At 45.4% G+C, this 24,827-nt stretch overlaps 1 protein-coding gene across 4 annotated transcripts in view; it reads left to right on the forward strand.

Annotated features, from left to right (window-relative positions):
* Positions 1-24,827, forward strand: part of SMURF1 (SMAD specific E3 ubiquitin protein ligase 1) — a 46,073-nt gene that overhangs the window by 3,366 nt on the left and 17,880 nt on the right. For all 4 annotated transcript variants that reach the window (XM_035339279.1, XM_035339280.1, XM_035339281.1 and 1 more), the window contains exons 2-5: positions 22,370-22,408; positions 23,065-23,173; positions 23,785-23,918; positions 24,038-24,103. In XM_035339279.1, coding sequence (XP_035195170.1) covers positions 22,370-22,408; positions 23,065-23,173; positions 23,785-23,918; positions 24,038-24,103 — 348 coding nt within the window. The remainder of the gene's footprint in view (positions 1-22,369; positions 22,409-23,064; positions 23,174-23,784; positions 23,919-24,037; positions 24,104-24,827) is intronic.

Here is a 24,827-nt window from a genome sequence, read left to right on the forward strand (position 1 = left end):
CTCGGTAGAGGTTTGGGAGGGAGGGAGTACGTGAGAGGAAGGAAATTCTGGGGTCGGAAGAGTCAGGGAGGAATGACAAAGATGGTGTGGAAGTGGGTGGGTTGTGTGAGGTGCGGGGATTTGTAGGCGACGCGGTGGATTGCTGTAGGCAAGGTTTGGGTGCTCGGCAGTGGCAAAGAAAGGGAAAGAGGGAAGAGGTGGTGCAGATAAGTAGCCTGGACACCGCTTTCGGTTCCCTGTAGTTAGCACGGTTTAGGGAAGTCCCATTTGCAAACCATGAGCGGTTACTTGCTTCTAGATGGGTGGCTTTAGGTCAATTTGTAGAAATTAATTTGTAATTTAAGGGGTGCGTTAAAGAGTACAGCGATTTCTAGTACAAAGTAAAATACTACGTTCCTTTCATACGTACCTTTAGGATTGCCATGAAGGCATATGTTAAAATGTGTCAGAAATGCTTCCATTTCGGGACTAATGTAGTATTGATCGATGCCGCAAAGTTAACGGGCTGATCGATAGCAGCACTAATATCGACGACCTGGGCAGTTTTATGTCCTGTGTTCAGAAACGAAGAGTATCTGCGTAGGCATCTCTGGGTCAGAAGCAGTCCGTACCTCGTGGGCTGGCTGTAGTTTTATGATCTTATATTACAAAGAGCTCTGTTGCAGGCTGACGGTGCTGGGGCTAGTGCAAGGGAAGACTAAAATGGCCGGCTGGTCGGCCTGGCGTTTGGAATTTCAAATCGAGCTGGTTTCGTACAATGGATAACACAATGGGGAGCAACAGTTTGGTAGCTCCAAACGGATTCTGCCTAGCAATCCGGGAGGATGTTGAAATCTGTCTTGTTGGTTTTCTTCCCATATCTGGGAGCCAGGTGCTCGATGTGCTGGTGGTTGGAGCGCTGGCCTGGAGCTCGGTCCAGAGCCCTGCCGCACGCCTCCTGCATGGTGCTGAGCGAGGCACTTCATCCCCCACCTCCGTTCCCTGTTTGCACCATGGAGTACTGTTGTTTTTGTGAAGGTAAACTTGTGGCTGCTCAGAGGCCCTTTGATAGCGATGGCAAAGAGGCTTAGGGCATGTAACCAGGGGGACTTGAAGACAAAATACTAGTAATAGTCTTGCTTTCGTGGGGAGAAGGCCAGGGAGCAGCCTTTGCAGCCGGCCAGCTGGCATCTTCGGGCTGCTGGAGTGGGAATCCAACGAGCTGCCTTTTCCTCCGGGCAGGCTGGTGGGTAGCGAGTCTCCTTTTGTGTTTCTCCCAGTAAGCCAGAGCCGTGCCAGCCCTATTGTCCTGCTGGAACTAAATTAAATCTCCAAAAGGAGTTTGCTTGAATATTCCCCTCAGGCAGGGAAAGTAGAAACAATAACTACTTTATTCCCGACTCGAAACTTTATTTTCTCAAACTGGATGTCTTCATATAAAGAAATGTAATTTGGGATGTCGCTGTGCAGTTCCTTAATGATTTCGTTCTAATTCCATGCTAGCCACCAGTCTGAGAGCGGTTTTCTCATCCACTTCCTTAAATGGCTGCATCATGTTATACAATTCTGTAGCGTCACGTTTTCTCTGCGTTGCAAAATCGAGCATTCCAGGGTTAGACAGCAATTCCCCCACGAGGAAGTCAGTTTTACCCTGGGATGTTGTGTGCTGGCACCTGACCTCTTACTGACGGCGACTGAGAAGCTGCTGGAAGTGCCCTCGCAGGTAAATCCAAGCGAGACCACAGCGGTTGGTGGCTCACAGGATGAAGAAGTGCTGTGCAGAAACACCACGTGTGCGTGTTGGCAGCCTGAGTTTCGGAGGTTTGTCTGGACTGCTGCCCAACTTTAAGCAAGTCCAGTCGACGTGCTTAAAGTTGGATTAATCTGGTTAGATTACTTGCTACTATTTATGGTTCCAGACTTAAATACTCGCTCGGCTGCCTTGTTCGTTTGGGCTGTCTTGGTCAAAATAGCGTGAGAGGGAAGATTGGTTTGGAGAAGGTAAGCTTAAATCGGTGTGGTAGGCTTGTGAAGCTTGGGTATGTACACTTCAGAATGGATCATTTAAAACTTGAGTGAAGAGAATATCAAAAAAACGTCTGGAAGAGGCTGTTCAATCGGCCATTTTTTTTCCCTGAGTTAGGAATTATTTTTTTCCTGATTTATTTTTTTTTCCCCATGATGATTCCTCTGGAACCGGTCAAAATGTTATTGTGGAAGAGGCCCAGATTCTGCAGTATCACTGAAGGCTTTTATCTGTATTAGCGCTTTGATCATTTGCATTTGGGAACCGAAAACCGCTGCTGATTGATTCTCCTGGAGTGCAACCAAGGCTGAATGGCCCCATTACTGCAAGTGGTTTGTTCTCCCTATACCAGCAGCTTGGGGTGGGGGGCAGGAAAACATCAGCAAGATCAGAAGTCTCGAGATCCCTGTTGGCAGCCACCCTGTCGTTTCTCCTGCCGTGGGTCTGTTTAGGTTTTGGGTTATGTGCTGAGGTCTTGAGTGCAGTTCTTGGTGCTCTTGCTGACACCGGGATGTCCCCTCTGCTGAGGGTGAGGACAGCTCTCCAGCTGGCTGCTTGCAGCGTTTTTACCTCGATACCTTCTCACCGTGTGCATTGGAAAGCCCAAAGGAAGACGTGCACTTAGGACAGAAACGTGTTACTGCTGGTGCCGGGGAAGCGGCGCTGCTCTCAGGTTATGATATTTCAGGTGCTTACAAATGAGTTCCCGCAGATGTTGCTGCAGTAACTTAAGATGTTATCTCCTTGCTAGCCTTCTGCCCCCCGTTGCCAGAAACTTGTCACCCACTGCAAGAGAACTGGTGGAAGAAAACCTGTGCTCATACTTCACCTGCGTACGTGCAAATCCAGCTTCTCACTGTGAGTCTGTCTCAAGAATTTAAGGCAAGGTGCTGGACTTTGAAAAGCTGAGGTATGAGCATATGTTGTCTTCTGGTAGGGGGAGCTGAGCTTGGGAGAGGAAAACGGGAGACAGAGGGACAATAGTGATTTCTTAAACCGTGCAGCCAGCTTTGCTAGAGCTTGCCTATTGGTATATATCAATTTATAAAAGATGGGATTAATATTAATGTAATAGAAGAAGAAAGCTGCATGTATGTCTGCTAAAGACCAATCAGTAGGGCAGTAACAGGTTAAGATGCTACCAAAAAATGTTTATAAGCTTTGTTTCCCATCTATTTGAATGGAAACTAGCAATTTTTCAAAGGGGATCCCTGGGCGTATATTTCAGGGTTTTCCAGCTCTCTCTTCCCTTGTGAAAGTCTTAAAATGCAATGAAAGGACAGAGCAAAAACGTTGCAAGTTTTTCTTTTGCATATTCTCATATGAACTGGCATCTGCTTTGGGAATATTTGGGGATATTGGAGCTGGGTGATAAATGTGACGATACTCTAGTTGAATTGGCAAAATAAGCTCGCATGCTGTTTTAGAAAGAATCTCTCCACAGGGCTGTAATAGCTTGATGCCTTCCTCTTCAGTAAGTCATTTTTATCAAGTTAAAGGCCAAAATTCAAACTGGCTTGTTGTCAAGGACACTAAGCGCAGCAGGCAAAAAATCCCCAAGGCTACCCAATTCACGGCGTAGATGGATAAAGCTGGCAGAGCGGGGTTTACTCTCCCCTCCCCCCTGAAAAATCCTTTTTTTTTCCCCTCTTTTTTTAGAGGATATGGACACTATTATGCATACTAACACAATTTACCCGAAAGTATTTAAATGGGAGGTTTGTTCATCTGTTTGCGGGCGAAACAATCCATTATTGTCTGGGAGTAATGCTAAAATAATGCACAATCCCCCCAGCGACCGCGCGGCGCTGCACGCCGCTCCCGGGCCAGCTGTGCTCACCTCCGCTGCAGCTGAAGGCGATGGCAGCCGGCCGAGGAGCCGCTGCGGCTGCATCGGGGTCCATGAGCACCAGCCCCGTGCCTCGGCTGTGCCGTGGGGACACAACCCTGATCCTAAATCACTCAGAAATGGTGAGAAATCCCGTGGAATTAGGTGTTTGTAAGAGCTTGCCGTTTTATGCTTTGTTTCCTGGTTGTCACTTAAAGCGTATGCTGTGGCTCATTTAAGAATAAAGGGCAGTGATAAACCACACTCTTAACTCCGGGTGGTATTGACCACTAGGATGCTCCAGGAATATTTCCTCGCTGGTGTTCAGCTCTAGCCATGGTGGTTGGTTTTTTCCTTTTGAATGGCAGATGTTTCTTCCCCTGTGCATTATGAAGAAGCCCTGCTGAAGATGATGATAACATTTCTTTCTCTCACTTCCACGGATAGCCTCCTATTACCTGATCTTGCAGTAATTGTTGCTTTTGCTGTTCACCCGTAGTAAGTAAAGAAATATTTTCACTAAGGTGCTTTTTTTCCCCCTCAAGTTGGCGAGGTCTGTCCTGGTACACTTTATTATGAAATGACTCTGTGTGTGTGAGTGGAGGAATAGCACGTTCTTTGACCTTTTCATATGTTTGCATTTTAGTCTTCTATTAAAACCTGCCTATTCCCTCTAATTGTTAGACTAAGAAAATGTGTATGTTCATATCAATTTAAAGTTTCCATCTCTTGTTTACTTCATAATTAAATTTGCATGTGGTAGAGAAAATCTATTCTCCTAATTAACCTTCCTAATTTCCAGGACACTATATTGAAAGTTTTCCATTGTGCTTCTCCCTCCTTAAAGTAAAGGTAAAAAATTATTTAAGCTAGTTGCCTGTGCATTGATTTTGAATTCAAGGCAGCTGCTAACATCAGTCTGAGCTCTTCTCCGTGGTATTTTCTTCCTCGAACCCTGAATGCGGTCTGTGTCGCGTCCCCAGTGTACACTGGGCATTACAGCGGGAAACTTAGTCCTGTGGTCAATGTTTGCATCTCCTAGCATGCAGGTGTACGGCTCAACACGTTTCTTAAAAAGGAAACATCTTTTGAAATGCATATGCTTCATTTTACTGATGAGCATAAGCAAAAAGAAAGTCCAGACTGCACATGAAAATTACCTGAGCATTGCATTGTGCTGTAGCTTTAACACTTTGTTTTGGCTTCACAAGTGCAGAATTGAGAAAAGTGAGGAATTTCGATTTGATTCAGACTGCAGCGATTGATTTCTTTCCAGTGGAAGCTTTGTTCTTTATTCTTACAGCTGATGTGTTTAGTTTTTTTTTTTACATGTAGACGTTTTTATAAGCATGTGGGACCTTCCCTTTAAACTTAGAGTTAAAAGGCAGAGGTGTCGTATCCTACAAGTGTAAGTGCAGTTAATGGATACCTCGTTGTTGAACGAGTCTTCTTGGGAACTTCTAGCAGTAATGGGGAGGAAATCCATTAGATTCAGTAAACTTTGAGTTCTGGATTGAGCGGGTGAATGTCAGCTAAAGATATGATGTCAGCCTTTGAAAGAATAACTTGAATTTCCTGGGTTCTTGAAACGATGTTTTGTTCAGCATTATTACAGCTGTAGAAATTACAAGCAATATCTCTTGTAACTCTCTTAAAATTGTCTGCAGACAGGTAGCTATCAAGCTATGATGGGCACGCTCATGGTTTGTGTGTCTGTAAATACCCTGTTGAACAACAGATCGGAGAGAACAGCAATAGCTTGGTGGCAAAAAAGAAAAGAAAAGAAAAAAAAAGCCAGAAATTTGGGGTCTTTGAATTTGTCAGAAAACTGTGTATCTAATTTTTTTATCTCTCTTTTTTTTTTTTTCTGTCTCTGTGAAGAGATTTTATGCTGTGACCTGGTGATGTATTTAACCTATTCCTGAAATATTTTGACCAAAGACTGAAAATACTCCTGTTGGGTTCCCCATTTTACAGATGAGTGCTGAAATAGAGATGAGATACGCTTGAAGATGTAAGCGAAGTTACAGAGCTGGTAGGTGCTAGCAAGTGTGTGGAACGCAACGTGGTCCTCCAGACACTGAACACATCGGATTCAGGAAAAGGGAATTGAGCGTTAATAGACTTTTTTTTTCATTATGTATTAATTAGGTGGGTCTGTTGCAGCCCGATAAACCGGCACAGGTACGAGAGTCAGCCTGCCAGACTGTCACGAGCACGCAGCCCTTAGATCTACTTAGGGGAGCATAATAAGTCCCAGTAATTGTGCTGTCACCAGGCCTTATTAGCAGTGCTTTTACCTGGTCCTGTACAAGGCTCAGGCAAACAAAAGAAACATGTAGATGGGTGCTTTTTTGTGTTGTGTTCTCTCGTTCAAAATTAAATACCTTCTCGGAGTTAGGAAGGGCTGTCTGCTAACAGGCTAAATAATGCTTCTGCGTAATCCAACAGCCTGCCTTGGGCTGGCAGTCACAAGCGATTTTTTTTCGTTGTTGTTGTTGTTCAATCACAGAAGTAATTTGACTTGTCTACAAATAATGTTTTGATAAACTTCAATAGAAATTAGCAAACCACCCATCAACTGGGATTTATAAAAAGTTGCTTGGGAAAATGTGCTGTAAGTAGTCTGCAATTCAAAGCATTTCCTTCGCAGGATGCTTATCAAGTCCGCCTGTGCTACTTCCAAATTGAACTAGAGCATAGATGAGAACGATTTTTCGATAGAAGGGAAAAAAAGGAAATAAAGCCCAGCTGAAAAATAGCACCAGGTTTCCTTTTTATTTTATTTTTTATCATTGCTTTAGGATGTAAATTGTACAAGTGTGCAGAGAGAAAACAGACTTTGAAGCACCAGAAGGAATCGGATTCATCTGTGATGCCTGAGATGCTGCTGGTAGTGTAAACGTGATTGAAATAGTCATTGTAGGACTGGTGAGTAAATGCACGAGAAACCTTTAGATAAACTGACTTCTCTTGGATAGTCTATACCAAGGAAAAAAAAAAAAAAGCCCTGCTTGTTTCTCTGATGTTTCCTTACTGCGGCGGCTCTGTCAGGCAAAGCAGCTGCCAGTTGTTAAGACAGTCACGCTTCCAGATGCCTGTGTAGAGCTTTTTTTTTTTTTTTTAATGATAGCAGCCATCACAAAATTGTAGCGTAGACATGCAGAAGGTCCTGGTCGTGGCTGCCAACCCCTTCCGAAGTGGTGGAAGTATTTTAAAAGGCTAGGAGGGAACAGATCTGGCAAATATTTTTGCAGGGACTTCCGCTAGGTCAGAAAGCTGATATTAATCAGTTTTCTAGGCTTCTGGAGGTTTCGCAAATCAGCAGTGAAACCTGGCACGCCGAGCTGTCCGCGGCTCTTGGAGGACAGCACTGCCTTAGTTGACCATCAGGCTGATGGATCAGCGGAGGGGACAAGCTTAAGCTTCTTTCCAGACTGAAAAAAAAAAAATAACCAGGCTGAAAAGGGGATCACACCTGTCATTCTCTAAGTAATTTGGGGGTCTTCATCCGCTTCCAGTCAAATTGGGTAAGGGCAGAGGTGCTCAGTATACAGTCTCCAAGCCTGCTGAAGATGTGGGGCTGGGTGCAATCAGTCCTCTTCTCCCTCATGGATCCAAGCCACGGGCAGGGTGCAGCACTCGGTCCCTGTCCCACCAAAAGGCAGCGGGCTCAGGTCTGCAGAGAGGGCCGGGAATGGGAGAGGGGCTCCGAGGTGGGCCACACACCTCTAACGAGTCGCACTTCATTCGTTTAGCTCGTAATCCAACAACTGGAGTGAGCGGGCTGTTGTCTTTCGGGGTTTTGTTTGGTTCCCAGAACTTCACAAAATGCTCTGAGGGAAACATCCAGAAGACTTTATCAATACCAGTGGTAACGCCGTGTCTGCTTCTGGTTTCACTTAGGGGTTTCGTTTTGCTTCTCGACCCAGGTGAAATTGCACGGTAGTTCCTTACACAAAGATTGATCTGCATCCTGCGAGCCTGTCGCTTACAGCATCACACAATGCATCAGCCTCCTACTGGCATTTTTTAATTCAAAGAACAGCGCTATCACTTCAAATTAACGCCACGTAGCTTATTTTAGTAAGGAGGGAAACGTTGTTTATGGGCTTTTCTCTTATGAAAATTGTTTATTAAATTTTGCTCTCTTTTGGTTCTATCTAGCCGTTTGTCATTGGGAGCTCGGACAATATCAGATTGCTAGGTGTGCGAGCCGGCTCAGCGATATGAATGGAAATAAAGGCTCACATTTAATATCTTGGCTCTTTGATAAATGGGAATCGCCTTCTTAATAAAAAAATAAAGTGTTATTCTACAGTTCCCACAAAGCCTTTGCCTGTCTTCAAGTGCGTTCCCTGTGCTGAGTACACAGTGAAGAAACAGGTACTTCTGGGAGCTTCTGTGTCCAACTGTGAAGAGCTGGGTGTTGTAATCGTGTTCAGTGAAATTGCCAGGCCTCTGTTATACTAAATTACTGCGAGAGCGAGTAATACATCTGCCGAGAGCTCGCCCTAATATTCCTCGCAGAGCGTTTCATTTTATCTAGAATATTAGCACTGCTAACCATCCGTGCAAAATTTAATGTATTGAATCTATTTAATCAATTTAAAGTGGAAAGCAAACTTCTTAGGCTTTGACTGAAGCGGCTGGCTCCATGTGTTGTTTTTAAAGAATTACATCTTAGCCTTTGTGCTTACGTAGCAGTTTGATGAGACTGTTTTGTTTAGGAGAACTTTCTTCATATTTTATTGCTCCGTGATCCAGCGAGCGAGTGCTGTCACTTGGGTAAAATCACATCTGAGTATGAAAGGCGTACACGAAGGCTGTGTAGGAGGAGACCTGGCATCTTTTCATTCACGCTCCGTCTTACGTACGTAGCACCTTTGATCGAGGTATCGGAGCACTAGTGGGTTATAATTTATTGATGGAATGGACGCTGACATTTCGTACAAGGCAGATAGCGATCCCTCTCGCAGACAAAGCAATGAAGGGATAACGTCGAGAAAAATTGTAGACAAGCACCCTGGTCAGAATAATGCAATAAAGCGTTTTCATTAAATCTCAGCCTTTGTGACTGCAGATTCACTTGGGATTAGCAAGGGGGTTTCCTTTATTGAGGATCTTGCATGGTGTTCTTTGAAAATTGCTGGGGGTTTCCACATACCTTGCTTCTGTTGGGAAACTGGTTGCAACGAAAGCTCTTTTTTTAAATTTGAAACCATCTTTGCTAGAAGGCTACACGCACACTGTATGCAGTCTGTTTTTGTTCTGAACTATTTTTATTTAGCTAGTCTGTAAGTAAAACAGTCCTGCTGGCAGAAGGTTTAGTCAAGGACATTTGTCATCCTGCTTTCAAGAAGGTGGTTCCGGCCTTTCCCGAAGCGGCTCCAAAGCAAATTTCCTTCAGCAGTGGGTATGGTGAAAAGGAGGGAAGTCACTGCTTATGGTCCAAAGGCTTCCCGATGTCCCCTTGTTGTTGCCGTGTGCTACCATGGCTTAATCTGAAAACAAATGTGAAATATTTAACATAGCTAGATGGTACAAGATAAGGCTCGGAGTCCTTCTGTATCCGTGATGTTAGTCATGCTTGAGCTCACGCGGCTCACAACTTAGCTGGTCGCAGCACAACACGGATGAATGTTTTATGGACACACAGGGAAATGGGGTGTCTCGCTGTGGCCGTGGGCTTCCCTCCCCACCCCCTGATTAAATGGTTGTGGATTTTTCATACGCACCCCACCTCAACTGCAGATTTGCTGTAACCGGTCTGTTTGTTTTGTTGTTCATCCCTGGTGACCGTCAGTAGTGCTGGGCTGAATAAACAGAGCCTATTGATCAAATTTGAAGTCATTAACTTGGCAGTTTAAATAGATGCTGTCCTATATAATTAGAACAAGGGAGTAACACATAGGCTGATACGGCTTTATTCGGAATAAAAGCCTGCTTTTCATGAAATCTTGTTTGGTGCTATTCAGCTCGCGCGGGTTTGTGCCTCCCGTAGGTCACGCAAGAATTAGACGTTTTGTTGAAGATACCTCAAGTGGAGAGGCCGGCTTCGCTTGTGTAAGAGCGCGACGACATTGATCTGGCGTGGATCCGCTGAACTTTGGTACTGCTGGGGAGCGCTGCTTGGCAGAAGGGCTGGCTGGCGCGCTGCGTGAGGTTACTGGTTAACCACATCCAGCTCGGCCACTGCCTGGGGAGGCAAGTGGGTGCTTTCAGGGCAGGGCACCGCTCCTAGTGCCTCCGTCTCCAATCGAGCAGCGTTACTCGCAGCTCTGAAGCAGCGGCAGTCTGCCTGTCCATCTTGCTGCTGCTCGGCTCAGCGAAACACATGCCTGTTAGATTGGGGTGTTTATAGGCAAACACAGCGGGTGATTAATTAGTTTTGAAGGCAGACGTTGCCTTTTAACGGCTACTGTTGCGTGATGTGGCTGTCGGTGTCCTACATCGTTTTAACGTTTTCAGTGCTGTTCAGCATGGCCCTAAGACACGGTATTTGGCTCCGTGTGTGCTGGGCTCCTTGAAGATCTGTTCTAGCTGACTGGCGGCGTGGTGTGGACACGCCGTCAAGGAATGGTGATAATCTCATTAATAGACGAGCATCGGGAGCCTGCAGCCAGCCCGCTGCTCCTGAGTCACGCTGCCGCGAGTCCCTGGAGAGCACGCACGTTCAGCGGTAGGATGTGCGCTCGCTGACCCACATTTCCTCGCGCACGTGCCTCTCCGCGCCAGGAAGCGCGTCTCACTGCCTGGAAATCGGGGGGAGAGCTGATGTCACTTGGGTCTCCCGGCCATTGCACGACCCAAGCCAAAGTGCTTGTAGGGAATTACCACTGGGGTGACTAATTGGTGATGAGGGAGATTGCGGAGGGTGCGTGTATGGGCTTCTTGTGGACAAGGCTAATTGTATGGCAGCAACAACAAAAATGTTTCTTACTCATTGGCGTCTTCTCCTGTTGTAACTTCAGCTTGGGCCAATTATTAAATCAGATTTTTCTTCCTCCACGTACTAATAGCTTTCATACTAATTCCTGGGAAAGTTGATTACAGTACGAGGAATGTTCCCCTGCAACAAGTGGGCAAACGTCGGATAGAAGAAAACAGCGACTCCGTATCAGGGTTAATAGAAAGAGCAAAAGTAGGTGAATGAATTAGAAAATCTTGGCTTCCAGAAGCTATTAATATCTCTGTAATTACGGTCTTTTTTTGGAACAAGCCTTGCTTCTGTCCCATTCTCTTCCTTTCCCATCTGCCAGAGCTTCCTTACGGCTGTGTGCCCCAGCTCCTGTTGGCTGAGGGGTGCCCCCGCTGTCACCCCCTGCCCCGTCCCCACGTCCCCTCAGTGTTTAGCGCCTGGCACCAGGCCCGAGCAGCGAGGCGAGACGTGCGTTGCCACTGGCAGGTAGCCAGGGTCACCGCTCACCTTTTAATGCTGGTGCCCTTCACCAGTCAGGAACAAACACTGTCGTGTGTTTGGGACTTCCTGTGTGTTTTTTTGTTTCATTTGCAAACAAGAAGGGTTTAAGCTGAGCTCTCTGAACAAATGAAGGGAAAAAAAAATACGTAAAGAAAGCGAGGAGCAGTTTGTAACATCTTGGGTGGATGTTGAAAGGGATTGTAACGGACTGAATAATTAGCAAACAGACCTAAGATTGTGGAGTTCAGTTTTTCCAGGAGTTAAAACCAGTGTTCTAAACCAGCCAGTGTACTTCGTTCAATATCAGAAGCGATGCCAAGAATTTAACTTGAGCAAACAAATTTTTTCTTTTTCTGAATTTAAACCGTGCACCTTTAAGTAGTGTTTGAATTCCTGGGGTCGTTCTTCCATTTTTGTAACTTAAGTGCTTAAATAATCATTACTTTTGAAACTTTACCTGGGCATTTGAGGTTTCTTTTCCTACAGCAAGGTATCTAAGTGGTATTTTGAACTATTCTGGGGTGTTTCTTGTAATAGTATCTTTTTTTAACTGATTAAAAAAGGCAATCTTCCCACTTTGGTATTCCATACTGTCTGTTTTGTATTGACAGCATCTAAAACCCTGCAAAAGGACTGAGGTTAGAAGGGTTCACTGAGTGTTACGTGTACTGGAGCTGTAACGAGGTAATCACCGAACAGAGAGGTCGGCAGAATTCTTTAATTCCACCTACCTTGGGCAAATCCTACAGTTTTTCCCACAAGACGCTAGGAGCAGTTATAACTCAGTCCTAAGGTCCAAGTCAGGATCAAAACATCATTTATTACGGGCCATTGGGCTGTGCCACTTCTTTCGAGCACCAGCTCGATCCTGATGATCTGTGCGCTTGTTATCCTCAGGTTGATAACTGCAGCCCGGGGAGCTCTGGGAAGCAAGAAGTACTTCTGAACGAATTCCAGCTGGTTCAGTTTTTGGCTGACCGTTTGCTAAGTAGCCCAGAACAAAATGAACTCATTGCTAGAGGCTTTTGCACGCTGTTAACTCTTCGCTGAGTATTGGCTTTCAATGCCCTGATTTTAAATCGGAGCTCGCTCGCGGTCTGTTCAGAAAGTACTCCTCCATCTCATCTGTTTGGTATCATGCTTACCGCAAAATGAACAACAGATTTGCAAATAAGGAAGGCAAAAGCTGTAAGAGCATGAAAAAGGGTTTTTTGGTGGTGGGGCCTGTAGGCTGGAGAAGCGTATATGACAAGGCTTGTGGCGCTTTATCTTTCTACCCAAACATGGCAAAAAGCACTCAGACGTTTTCCTTAATTTCCTTAATTTCTAGCACAGACAGTATTTTTCCATAACCATATTCTAAGTCACTTGTTACCTCAGGTATGTGATTTTGAAGCGCTGATAGGGCGCTGATGCCTTGCTTGATATCAGGAATGCCTTTCATTTACTTAGGAAAGAATTTTAGGGTGTTGACAGTCCCTATTGAAAAACCATCCAGTATCCACTGGAATTTGTTCTGGTAACAGTTACTGAGGCTGTGGTAGTGCTAGAAGAGGTGCTTGATGAATATTATTCTCTGCAGAAGACCTTGAGCAAATATTTGTCACAAGAGTTATTAAAGAAACACAAAATGAGCCTGAGTTCTAGAAAAACAGCTTAAACCCAGTATAGGTTTTCTTCCCAAAGTCTGTTCTTTTTATTTCCCAGATTTACCAGTGTAGGCTAAACTTCTGCTGGAATTCTACATTGGAATTTCTTCACTCAGATGTTCTAGAATGAATGAAGGGGTATGGCTGAATATGGTTAAACACGGTGATGGATACTTTTAAGTCCTAAAAATAACTGGCAAAATCGTTCGGTTTTTGCTTTCAGTGTTTTCAAAGATTTTGTTGTTCGTTTTGCTGGCGATGAATGTCACCATCAGCAGCATCCTGGCTCACCCAAGCAATTCCCTTGCCTTGGTTCTCTGTGCAGCTCTGGGCTAACCCTGAGTTGAGCAGCCCTGCCCTGACTAGGGCCCAACCTGGAAATTTAGCTGTGAGGCAGTTTTCCCCGTGAATTCTTTAACTAAAACTGTTCCAGTGATACATCTGAACCTGCATGACTAATAGTTGACATAGTTTACAACTTACACATGACTTCACACCATTCATTTTTGAAATAGCAATGTTCTTGCTTTTAAGCAATCTGCTTAATGGTTGATGAAAACCAGGCATGATTTTTTTTAATACTGTTTATTAAAATACCCTCATTGGAAAATGTTCTCCCTTAAAGCTGATTTGTACCATATTTAATTGCTGTGAGATATCAAAGAAGCTAAATATTGGTTCTGTCCGGAAAAACAAATCTTAGTTTTAAAACTGAGATTAAGAACGCGTTAAATGGTGCTCATTTTTCCTCCCCTAGAGCAGTGTTTTACCGTCAGATTGCTTGGTTGAAATCTTGACCCTACCCATATATATAAATACCAAGCACTCTTTGGAGATAACAAAACGTGTGTTAGGTTTTAAAGTGAGAAATGCGCGTAGTTTTACCCTGGCAATGTTAGACTTTTTATTATTTCATTGAAATGTAACGTTTTTATTGAAATGCCAAACCTTGGCAAGGTTTTCAATGCCACGGTTCTGCTTTTGCAGCTTTTGCACGATTTGCACTGGAAGGTCGGGCTTCTTTCTGCCTCCTGCAAAACAGGAAGGTAGTTTGAAACAGGACGGTACGTATGTAAAGAGAGCTGGAGAGAATGCTGGGTCAGAAAATACAGTGGCTGTAGTTCCCTGTAGCCTCGGGTGGAACAGCTGACCCGTGCTTCTGTTTGTCCCGTTATTTCAGCAATGTTTTGCTCCACGGACAGGACCCCAAGGCTGGATCTGTTTTAATGGCTGTGGTTGCATGGTCCGCTAATTTTAGCCGCGTGGTAAACATCCTCAAATGCGTCGCTTCTGCTTTTGGTCTTTTGTTTTACACTTTTCCCTCCTTTATGAAGCAGCAGAGAGCAGTCGGGCAGGTTTTCCTATCAGGCTTCGGAAACGAATGTCTTGTAAAAACTCCGAGTCCATTAATTGGATGGCGTTCTGGGGGTGGGGAAGCTGCTGTTGGTGTATAAATGCGCTGGTAACTGGAGTCTCACAAACTGGTTATAAAAAATATCGTTGTACTGATGGTATGGGTAGCCCCCCAGAGAATATCTGCAAGGAGGGGAATCTAAATCCGGTGTTTTATAGTGAACATAACGTTTATTGAAAAGCCTTTTATGTACGGAATTAGTAAGCAAATGATCAGCTGCAAGGGAGCGTCCTTGTAAGCTTCTTTTTGATAATGAAAACAAGGTGTTGAACACTTCAGACATTTAACTGACGGCAGTGGAGATCAGAGGCATTCAATGGAACACCTCAATTGAACGCTGACCTAGCAGTGGGCTGTGCTGCGCAGGGGCTTTCGCTCACAGGAAGGAGAGGCAGCTAGTTAAAATGCAACTTCTGCCAAAGTGGTAGTGAAAAGCAGCCCAGTTCTGTATTCATCTCTAGAGTGGATCGTTTCTTCTGTATTTCCTTTGTAATGCACTGTTGTTCATCTGGTGTTTTCCAGAGAAACAAATACTCTGAAGATTCGGATCCTCTCTTTCTAGACAGGACCTGTTGTTTACTGCGGGTGTGGAATGGGCCTGGCTCTGGGCTCCATCCCGGCTCTATCTGTGAGCAGTGTTAGGCTGGGAGTTCAGTCCTGTCAGGTACTGACACTTGTACGGCTTTGTAAAAGGTGCTTTGAAAACTCCAAGTGTTAAAAGTGCAAAATATTTTTGGCAATCCGAGTAAAACTCGGTTTGGAATCTGAGTTATGAGTGCATGTGGGTGGAGGAACATGTTTTTCATGCTTCAGGAATTTTTTTCCAGATGCTTTTTCAGCACTTGGGTAACTATAAAAGCTAAGTATTAAGACTTCAACGCGGTTTTATTATTTAGTTCTAATGTCATTTAAGAAAACTGAGCCCCACAGTCAGTCCTGTGGCACGCTCTCAGCTTCGCAGCAGTCATCTTGCACAACGCACGTTGGTGTCCGTTTCAAAACGTGAGCACAAGCAAGTGCAAGCCGTGCAGATCAGCCGATCCTGAGCAATATTATTTGCTTAAAAGTATAAATGATTCAGGTTTGTGTGGTGGGAGATGCAGGATGTGTACGGGAAGCAGCGCAGAGCTGTGTTGCTCCCAGTAGCTGCCACTTGCACAATGAAGTGGGGACTAACTGCAAAATGCCCTTTTGTGTTTCCAGGAGGAATCTTGGTATTGAAATTGTTTTATTTAGCTGTCAGCTAAGAGATTGAATTTACCCTGAGAATAGAATATTATTCTACGTGGTTTTAACAAAAATTTTGAGTTCTTTCCAGTTGTTTCTCTCTCTTACTTGTGTGTACAGAAGCTGACAGTATAGCTGGAGCCCGAGCATACGCTCTGTTTTCAAGGAACCGGGAGGCCGTTTGTGGACATCTTACCAAAACAAAAACTTGACCGCGTTTGGTGAATCTCTACAGAATTATTGATTCCACTTGGTTGTGATCCTGGCAGATGTGTTGGTGGTGGAGGGCTGCCTTTTAAAAGCCGCAGGGTACTTCCATCTGACTTCCCCTGCTGTTAACGTGTTCTCCGGTAAAGCTGTGAGCAATGGGGTGCTTTCTGGGAGCGGCTCTCTTTGAGGATGGGTTTTCCAGCTGCTGTAAAATGGGGACAGTGACTGGTGACTGACCTCTTGAACTCCAGCACTCAAAGAACACCTTGGGAGATGGTCTGCAAGGAAAAGGTAAAGGAAGGCGAGGGTGGCTGGTGCTGCAGGGGCACTTTGTTGATGGCAGAGGAGGCTCCACAAGGCACAGTCTCACTCTTGCCCCAATATCTCTGCTTGTATCCCCTAGAACTCAGCAGTCGCTGCGGGGCCAAGATGAATAATTAGCCCAAGGTGGTAAAGAAGCAGTTCATGAAAGGTTTGCCCTCATCACCACCACCAAAGCCCCTGGAACTACATCTTGAGTGAGAAGGAGCAGTTCAGTGCAGTTGGAAATTGCCCCGTTGTACAAGGGGCAAATAAACTCCATGGGCGGCTCCTGCTCTGCGGTCTGAGGCTGTAACGCACCAGCGGCTGGGTTCTTGTGTTGGAATCTGACTGGGAAATAGACAAGTAGAGAACAGGAGAAGGTTCTTGGCCTGGATTAGAGGAAGCATAGCAAACTTGTAAGAAAACTGATGTAATAGCTAGGATTTGATGAAAAATTTAATCTGGGAGTTCGCCTTTGTGTCAGGCATTTGTTATGGGTGAACAGAGGGGGAATAAGACAAAGGAGAGTTACTCTGAGAGAGAATTGGATGTGCTTATTTCCACTTGTCTGGTCTGTGCGCCCTTCTCTGATTCTGTACATCAGCATTAATTCTGCTTCCTATTGATCTCCTCTTTTTGTTTAATCCCCGCAAAGATCTTCAACTAATTCCGTAAGCATTAGTGTTTCTCCAAGGTTGCCATCAGTTCATTCTTAAGCTTGCTTTACTCGCCGTACAGCGTGCAGTCTCAGGTAAGTGGGAATTTAACGAGCCTTGTTCTTCCCATGGCCCCATGCTGTTTATTTATTTATTTTCATTGTTTTACTGATTTACTTTCTTGAGGGCTAAGCAGCCCTTGCTGGTGTGTACCTGTAAGGCATGAAGGCTTACTGTTGGTCATTGCCCAAGAGGATTTTTCAGTTTGAGTACGTCTCGGGCATCCTGGGGATGAAACCGCTCTGTTTTGGCAACTCAGTGGTGTTTGCTCTGCGAGGGCTCTCTCTCATGCATGACGTTTTTATGCTTAGGTAGGATGGCGTTTGGATTCTGGGCTAAGTAGATACTTTAATGACATGCTAATGAACTAATAAAAATGGCTTTTTTCTGGGTGTGTGGTTTTTTGAAGATCTCTTCAAAGTTGTGTTTGCAACTGGCTGCGCGGAGCCAAGTTCCAGCCCACGAGGAAAGCATGCCTTGAACAGAGGCTTTGATTTTTTACTGCAGCCTACACAAAAGGGCCACAAAAAGGCTTCGTGTACCAAATCTAGCAGCTCTCTGAGAGCTGAGGTTTTCTAATGAAGCACTGCTTTAATCTGGCAGCTAAGTTCAGTTCCAGCTTGAGTTCAGGCAGAGTCTTCAGATGGTGGGGTGTGACGTACACGGCCCTGAAGTCGGGGGGGAGCTTGGGTTTTTTTGGGTGGCTTACCTGTCAGATTGCAAGCTTGTTGGCACCGTGATAGCAAGATCAGTAACGAAGGCAGCTCGGTGTACACATCCATGCATACGTGTCTGTAATACGAGTTCCGTGCAGGTAATTGCTCTGTTTTGCAAACGTAACGTAAAACTTTGGGGTTGCTTCTGTGCGTTAAGCACGGCAGCGCTTCAGGCTCGGTTACTGAAAAGTTAAAGCCGGCTGTGGATTTACGCGTTTCAGGCTGAAGCAGACGGAGAGGAAGACCAAAAGTATTCTTAAAGCAAACAAGAAGACGACTAGAATAGAAACCTTGGCCTTTGTGGTGACAACTTAAGCTTCGATATGTGAATAAAATGGGGTGTTTGAGCTCAGTGATGTGGTTAGCTGCAAAGAAACCACATTTTTACACGCTTGGTGCCTTTAGCCATCTTTCCTTTTCCATTAAACTCGCCTCTTGTACCCCATCAAACATAAATGATTGTCAGCCTTAAAAAAAACAAAACGCTTAAAAACCTTCCTGGGTTGCCGGGTAGGAGAAATAAAGCCAGCCGTTCCTCTGCAGTGAAGTCTCATTTAAGGTTATGTGCAGGGAACAGAACCGCTAAGCAGAGCCATTCGTAAAGGCGTTTCGGGGGGGGTGGCGTGTGGCATTCCGAGTATTTTCCACACAAAACGCACCCAACCGTTGGGATGCGAAGCGATTTCATAAAACAGATTCAGCAAAGATTTGAACTGTGGGCTGTGGTGCCTCGGGGGGTTGGAGCAGCACGCGGTAAATGGCTGACGTTCGCTCATTTTTTTTTTTTCTGGGGGATTTTTTTTTACACGTGGAGCACGTTATTTGTCTGTGCAGTCTTCTGCGACCCTTTCCAGGATGGAAGAATCTCGCCGAGAGGAGCGGGCAGCAAGGCAGCGCGGGGTCATCGCTCCAACAGCCCGTGGTGCTTTTAACGACCACGCTGCGTATCTCCGTGATTCAAGATGGCCTGCACAGAAGTAAATATTAAGTAAAGTCCCTTCTACGTCACCAGCCTGCTGGCCTCGTGTTTACTTTCTGTCAGAAAGTAAAACGAATGTATCCTGGAATCCAGCTGCGTGTTTGTACAGGCACAAATGATTAACCTGGAATATCAAAGGAAGGCCGAAGATGCCGGAGAGGTTTACCTGCTGGCACCTGGCCGTATGACCTTCCCCCCGCTCCTGCAGGAGACGTGGACGTAATGCTGGTCTGTCTCGTCTTCAGAATCAACTTGAGTGCTACATTGAATGCTGCTGTTGGCTCAGCTGCTATCCACGTGCAAAAATCCTTAATTTGAGCGAGGAGGTGCTCAGCTTTAACTCAGAGCACAGAGCAAAGGGTGAGTGAACGCAGCCCCGTCACAGATCTGGCTGCTCTGTTGCACCAGTCCAGGCTGGTGCCTCCTGAATCCCACTGAATCTTTCCATCGCTCACCATTTTTCCTTCTGTGTCACAAAACTCTGCCTCGTTTTTACAGAGTGCAGCTGAAAACAATGACAGTGGCTTAGTGCCGTGGGACGGGGGCTGTTAGGTGTGGATAAATACGGTGGTGGTGCGGAGACGGCACGGTGCAGGCTGTCTGGCAGGCCAGCTGCTCTCCTTGGGGCGCAGACGAGTCGGGAGGAGGAACCTGCACGCCCCGGCTTTGAGTTGCAGGCTGGGTCTGTGTGCTCGGGCTGTTTGACACGGTTCCTCGCCCAGGCTCTCTTCCTCGGCCTCCTTCCCGGAGAGGACCGGTCCCGCTGCAGAGGTGGGTCGCCTGCTGGTGGAGCAGCAGCTTTCTGATGCAATTCTCAGCCCGGGTTGTGAAGGCAGCGGTGCCGCCGCGCTTTCCTACTACACCTGGCTGCAGTCCCTCCCGCGGCACCTCCCGAGCCACAGCGGATGATTCATTCACTCCTGCTCTGGAGCTGGATGGACAACGGGGGCTGGCACGGGAACGGCTCGACGCACTCAGGCTGCACCGAAGACATCCCCAGGGTGAATACCGACTTGGTCTAAGGCTCGTCGTTTCTTCACCTCCTGCCAAATACGCTTTCACGCTAGTGCTTTCCCCAGCTGGCTAATTTAGCCTTTGAAATTATCTCAGTAATGTCAGGTACTTAAAAAAAACATTCCCATCCCTTTATAAATATTATAATCTCGATGAGAAGACATTGTCTGAGCGTTGCTTGGGCTCTGCTGTATGAAAGCAGCTCTCCAGCACCGCGCGGCAATGCGCAGCGCCGTCCAAACAAACCGTGTCAAGCTGAAACAAGTCCGTTGACTTGCAGAAGGCAGAATGCAAATGACCGAGGCGGGAGAATCGGTGCCTCCCGTAACTTTGCAACAAACGCGGTTCCTCCTGCTGCCAAGGAGCCTCGCTGGCTTGGAAGAAAGGAAAATGAGAAGGAGAAGCAAGTTGGACAGATCGAAGGCTGGATTTTGCGCAGAGCTTGTGCAAAGCGCCTCCCGAAGCAGCGTCCATCCCCTTCTACCCCTGCTCAGTGAGCAGCCGCCTCGATCAATAGCTCTGTAAGCCTCTGGAGCTAAATCTGCCCGGGTGCAGGGGTGTCAGGCTCGAAGGAGCAGAGGCAGACCCTGCTGGCAGTCGTGCACAAGTGCCGTTGGAGGCAATGCGTTTAAGAAGGAAATCTGGCAGGAGCACGGCTTTGCAGAGCAGGGAGGGGCTGTCTGCCCGGCCGCTGGCATAATTTCGTGCCCAAGTGTCCCGTTGGTGACCTTTGTCACCCGTTCCTTTGCTGGAATTTTGAACTGTATCGCTTTTAAGCGATAGGGCACTTGAAAATACTTTGTCGTAGCAAGTTTAATGTGCACATAGAGCAAAGCCGCCGGCCGCTCTTGGGCAGGCTGCTTCTAGAGACTGCTCCGTCAAGGTTTCTTTCTGCTACCAGCTGCTGGGGCAGTGTTGTTCTTACTAGAAAGAATAATGATTTTTGCAACCTGAAATCGAGGGTTGCAGGGCTGCAACTGGAAAATTGGCAGCCGCGCTCCTCTACTGCAGACCGAAAGCCTGTGGCAGAGGGAGAAGTATTAAATGAAAAATGTAATTCTTCAATAGTAGCTTATGAAACTTGGGCTACTCTAGAGAGCACACCTGAAACAGAGAGTAAATGGAGTAATGATAAAGGCAGACGGTACTCGGGTTGTTACAGATGGCGTGCTTTTCCAGCTTAATGATGTATTCTTAGAATTGGTTTTAAGAAAGGAAAAGCTCCACCACTCACAGGTACTTTAAAATTCATTCTGGCTACTGCGAGGACGTCCAGGTTCTGATTTTACCTGGACTCGTTCCTTGGTTTTCTGGTATTTTTTCCTCTGAAGCGCCCGGGACAGGAAGAGGAAATGAAGCGTTGCTGTGGTGTGCTTCCACAGGGCAGCGGTCTGTGATTGTGATCCTGTTGGATTTCAAATCATACTGCTGTAGTCCTCCAGCCTCCTCGTTTTTGGTCAGCTGTTGAAAAGAAATACTGAAGAGGAGCTTTCTCTGATGCTGCGGTTTGCCGCTGTTAGAAGTACGGAATTTTTAATCCGTTCTAATACTAGTTTCCTGTTGCAGCTGCTTCAATTATTAATAAAACAAAGGATTTGGGTATTTTTTACCCTAATTTTAACATCTGGGTTAAGACTTGGGTCTGTTGACATGTGAGGCAAGGTAGTTTTTATTCTGCCGGCTATTCTAGAAGGTGGGCACTGCTCGGGAGTTGGGAGATGGAATTCTAGCAGAAGTACAAAAAACGATGATGATAAAAAAAAATTACCCCGTTTTTGCTACCACGTCTTCGCTTTGTCCAACCCAGAGCTGACGTGTGTAAACGCCCCCAGTGAGCCTGCAAGCTAGGAGCGAGGTGGGACAGGGTCTGTGCCGGGGGCTGTGGCCGTCTCGATGTTTTCTGAGCATTTGTTCTCGTACTGGAAGATCAGACCTTGGCGGAGAAGAGGCTCCCTCAAAGATAGTTGCGTCCTCTATAATCATCCTTCTTGCTTCTCTCTGTCTCCCAGTTTCAGATCAGTTATAGCTCTAATATTTTCATCTCTGGCTCTGTGGTAACTTTTCCTGGCCTGCTGTAAGAGTCTGATGGATACCGAGCAACTTGAATGGCTGAGATGGTACTGAGCAGCCCTTACTGAAAAGCAAAATGAGGCTTGTGGCTGGTAATAGACCTCATAGAAATAGAGATTGATGCACGTTTCCTGATCTAATTTTTGCTTAAACTACTCTGGTATTCCGCACAATTGAAGGAAGGGAAGTGATATCTCATTTGGGGCCCTTCCAAAGGAAGAAACTTGATGCTTTTTTTTTTTCAGGGTGTCTGTTTTCTCCTGCATGAGGTCCTGTGATGCCCATCCCAAACCTTTCTGTATCTGGGAGGTGTAGGGCTGGTACAGCACGCCGCTGACGCTTCCTTTTACAACGTGCCCCAAACCTTTTGCATTCAAAGAGCAGGAGGTTGCGCAGCCTTTGATGGGACGCCGTATAGAGGCCGTCTCCAGGAGCCCCGGAACCGCTCTTGGTTCAAAAACTGCTTAGTCCTTGTTACAGAATGGATGGGTTCTGAAACAACGGCAGCAAAACCCTGTTTTAGAACCCTGTTTTAGCACTTGTGCAAGTGTGCAGTGTAGGAAGCTTGCAGGCTTTAACGCAAATTAAAACATAAAAAAATGCTTTTGTACTTTGCAACAGTAGAACAAAAGCAGCAAAAGGAATTTTCTCTTTCTGTAAGTGCAAATTCCCATCGCAGGTGAAGAAAGCAATGCTCGTATATAAATCAGGGTTTCTTTTAAGAGTGCAGATCAGATACTGCTGTAACCGGTACGACTGCTGGAAGGTTTCATTTATGGTCTTAAGATTTCCTTATCTGGTCTTTTGTTTTGCAGTGTTATGTGCCAAGAATCTTGCAAAGAAAGATTTCTTCAGTAAGTATGCCCCAACTGTCTAGCTTTCTGCTCTTGATTAATCAGGTTTGTTTGCAGCTTGTGCATTACTGTCATGGCTCATTTGTGTGTGTGATCTGTTCTGGGGTTCCCTGCTTGCATTACTACATAAACGCGCATTACTCTGCATCGTGTTTGGGTGATGTGGGCTCCAGCCTTGGAAAGACCAAGGACTTGCAAATTCAAGTGGGAGGTCTGGCTGGTGAGGCTGCAAGCGGGTTGCCACTGATATTTTTTGTGAGGGTTACCAATAGCATCTATCTCATAGGGATGTAATTGTTAAAAACCAGCCAACCAAAAAAACTTGCCAAGGGTCCAACTGGAGCCTCATGTCATGTTAAGGACTGAATCAAGATGCCTACTTCTTGTATGCATGGGGCACTTAAGCACTGTTAAATTGAGCACGTTTAACCTTTTGTTTTCTAAATTCTTGCACTATTTATGGCAGATATCAATGTGTAGGGCAGAAGTACCTTGTTCTTTAATTAGGAGTTCATTTCTCTATTTTGCATTTACTAAAATAGTTTAATGGCACCTTTCTTGAGGGGGGGAAGAGCTCATGATAGCATTATATTGGAAGAAACAGAACAAAGAAAAGAAAAAGCATCGAGTTTAACGAACCCTTTTCCCTTCCACAGGACTTCCTGACCCATTTGCGAAAATAGTTGTTGATGGGTCAGGTCAGTGCCATTCAACTGACACTGTGAAGAACACGTTGGACCCCAAATGGAACCAGCATTATGATCTGTGAGTTATTTCTTAGGTCACAAGTGAAAACTCTTTGAGATTTACCTGTTAAATGAGGTGCAAGGGTTGCCACTGCAGCTTCGTTTTTTGTTACCAAGAAGAATCAGATTTGCTGAGGAGGACTAATTTTTGCAAGAACAAAAAACGACCTGCAAATAAAGGGTTACATCTCTTGCTTCTAGGTGTCCCAATGTGGCACCATCTGTGCGTTAGGTACACAGCACAACTGCTTAGAGCAAGCTCTACTGGAGCAGTGCAGCCCAGCTTTTAGCAAAGCTTGTCCTTGTTGTAGTGATTTATTTTCTTCAAAATCTTAGAAACATAAATTTTAAAGCTTTGTACATTAATTAGCTTGACGCATAGGTTTTAATGAGGCTGTCTGTAGTTAATTTGTGCTGTAGAAATATCAATTTAATGTGCTGTGTAAAATTATAGCACGGTAATTCATTAATAACACTTTTTCAGCCTTAAGCACTTTTGCATTTATAATAAAGGAGCATGACCAATGTACCAAAACGTATCAGAATTTGTACCAAATAAAGCATAAATGCTGTAGAGTAAAAAGGAGACTTTTTTCTCTAAAACTACTCTTCCGATATGTGTTTTTCTAGGTACGTTGGCAAGACGGATTCCATAACCATCAGCGTATGGAACCATAAAAAAATCCACAAGAAACAGGGAGCTGGCTTCCTGGGGTGTGTCCGACTCCTCTCCAATGCCATCAGCAGGCTAAAAGATACTGGATGTAAGAGCAGTCCCTGCCTGGCACAGCCAAGAACCTTCAGTGCCGTGCATTTGAGTAGTGGGTAGTATGCTCCCCCAGCCCCTCAGTGTTTTGTTGATGTTTCCAATTCTCATTTGCAGACCAGCGCTTGGATCTATGCAAACTAAATCCCACAGATACTGATGCTGTACGAGGCCAAATAGTGGGTAAGAACGCTCTTGGTTAAACATTTATCTTCTTAGGTAAATGCAGGACACGGCCAAATGCTGTATTGAAGACAGAACCCCCCAGTCATTGCTTCAATGCCTTTCCTGTGCTGTTTCTTCAGACTTTAATGGGATTAAATTACATAACAGGAATATTTTTTGTTGTACTCCTACGTAGCAGTTTGGTTTCTCTCATTAGATAATGGGAAACAATATTAAAAATATGGAGTGCGTTTGGCAAGGTTTCTCATGCAGCTCTGGAAGGGTGAATGTTCTGTCAAACTGATTGTATGAGGTTGGAGGTGACAGGCAAACAGAATGTCACCTGGAAAAGAGGACCTAAAGGAGGTAAAATAAATGTTGTGAATTGCTGCTTTAATACCATTCTTGATCGTTGGCTCCTGTAACCCATTTCCAAATTTTAGCGGTGTTTTTTCACTTCTGGCAATGCTAGTTGTGCGCCTAACTTAACCCATCTTACCACACTGCGGTGCCTCTCCCCTGCATCAAACCCAAGCTTTTCAATAGAGGTACAGAAATGTTTGGCAAAGCCCAAATTTTAACCGTAACGATGACATCTAGTGGCGAGCCGTTTGTTTCTAGCTAACCTTCCTGAATCCTCATGAAACGCAGATGTAGAACCTGGCATGGCTGATACTTACAGAAATAGACTCAGCTTAAGTTCTGATGATGTGATGCCTCTGGTTTCTTTTCTCCCCTTTTT

This window comes from Oxyura jamaicensis, chromosome 14 (genome assembly GCF_011077185.1).
Source record: "Oxyura jamaicensis isolate SHBP4307 breed ruddy duck chromosome 14, BPBGC_Ojam_1.0, whole genome shotgun sequence".
NCBI classification, from domain to species: Eukaryota; Metazoa; Chordata; class Aves; order Anseriformes; family Anatidae; genus Oxyura; species Oxyura jamaicensis.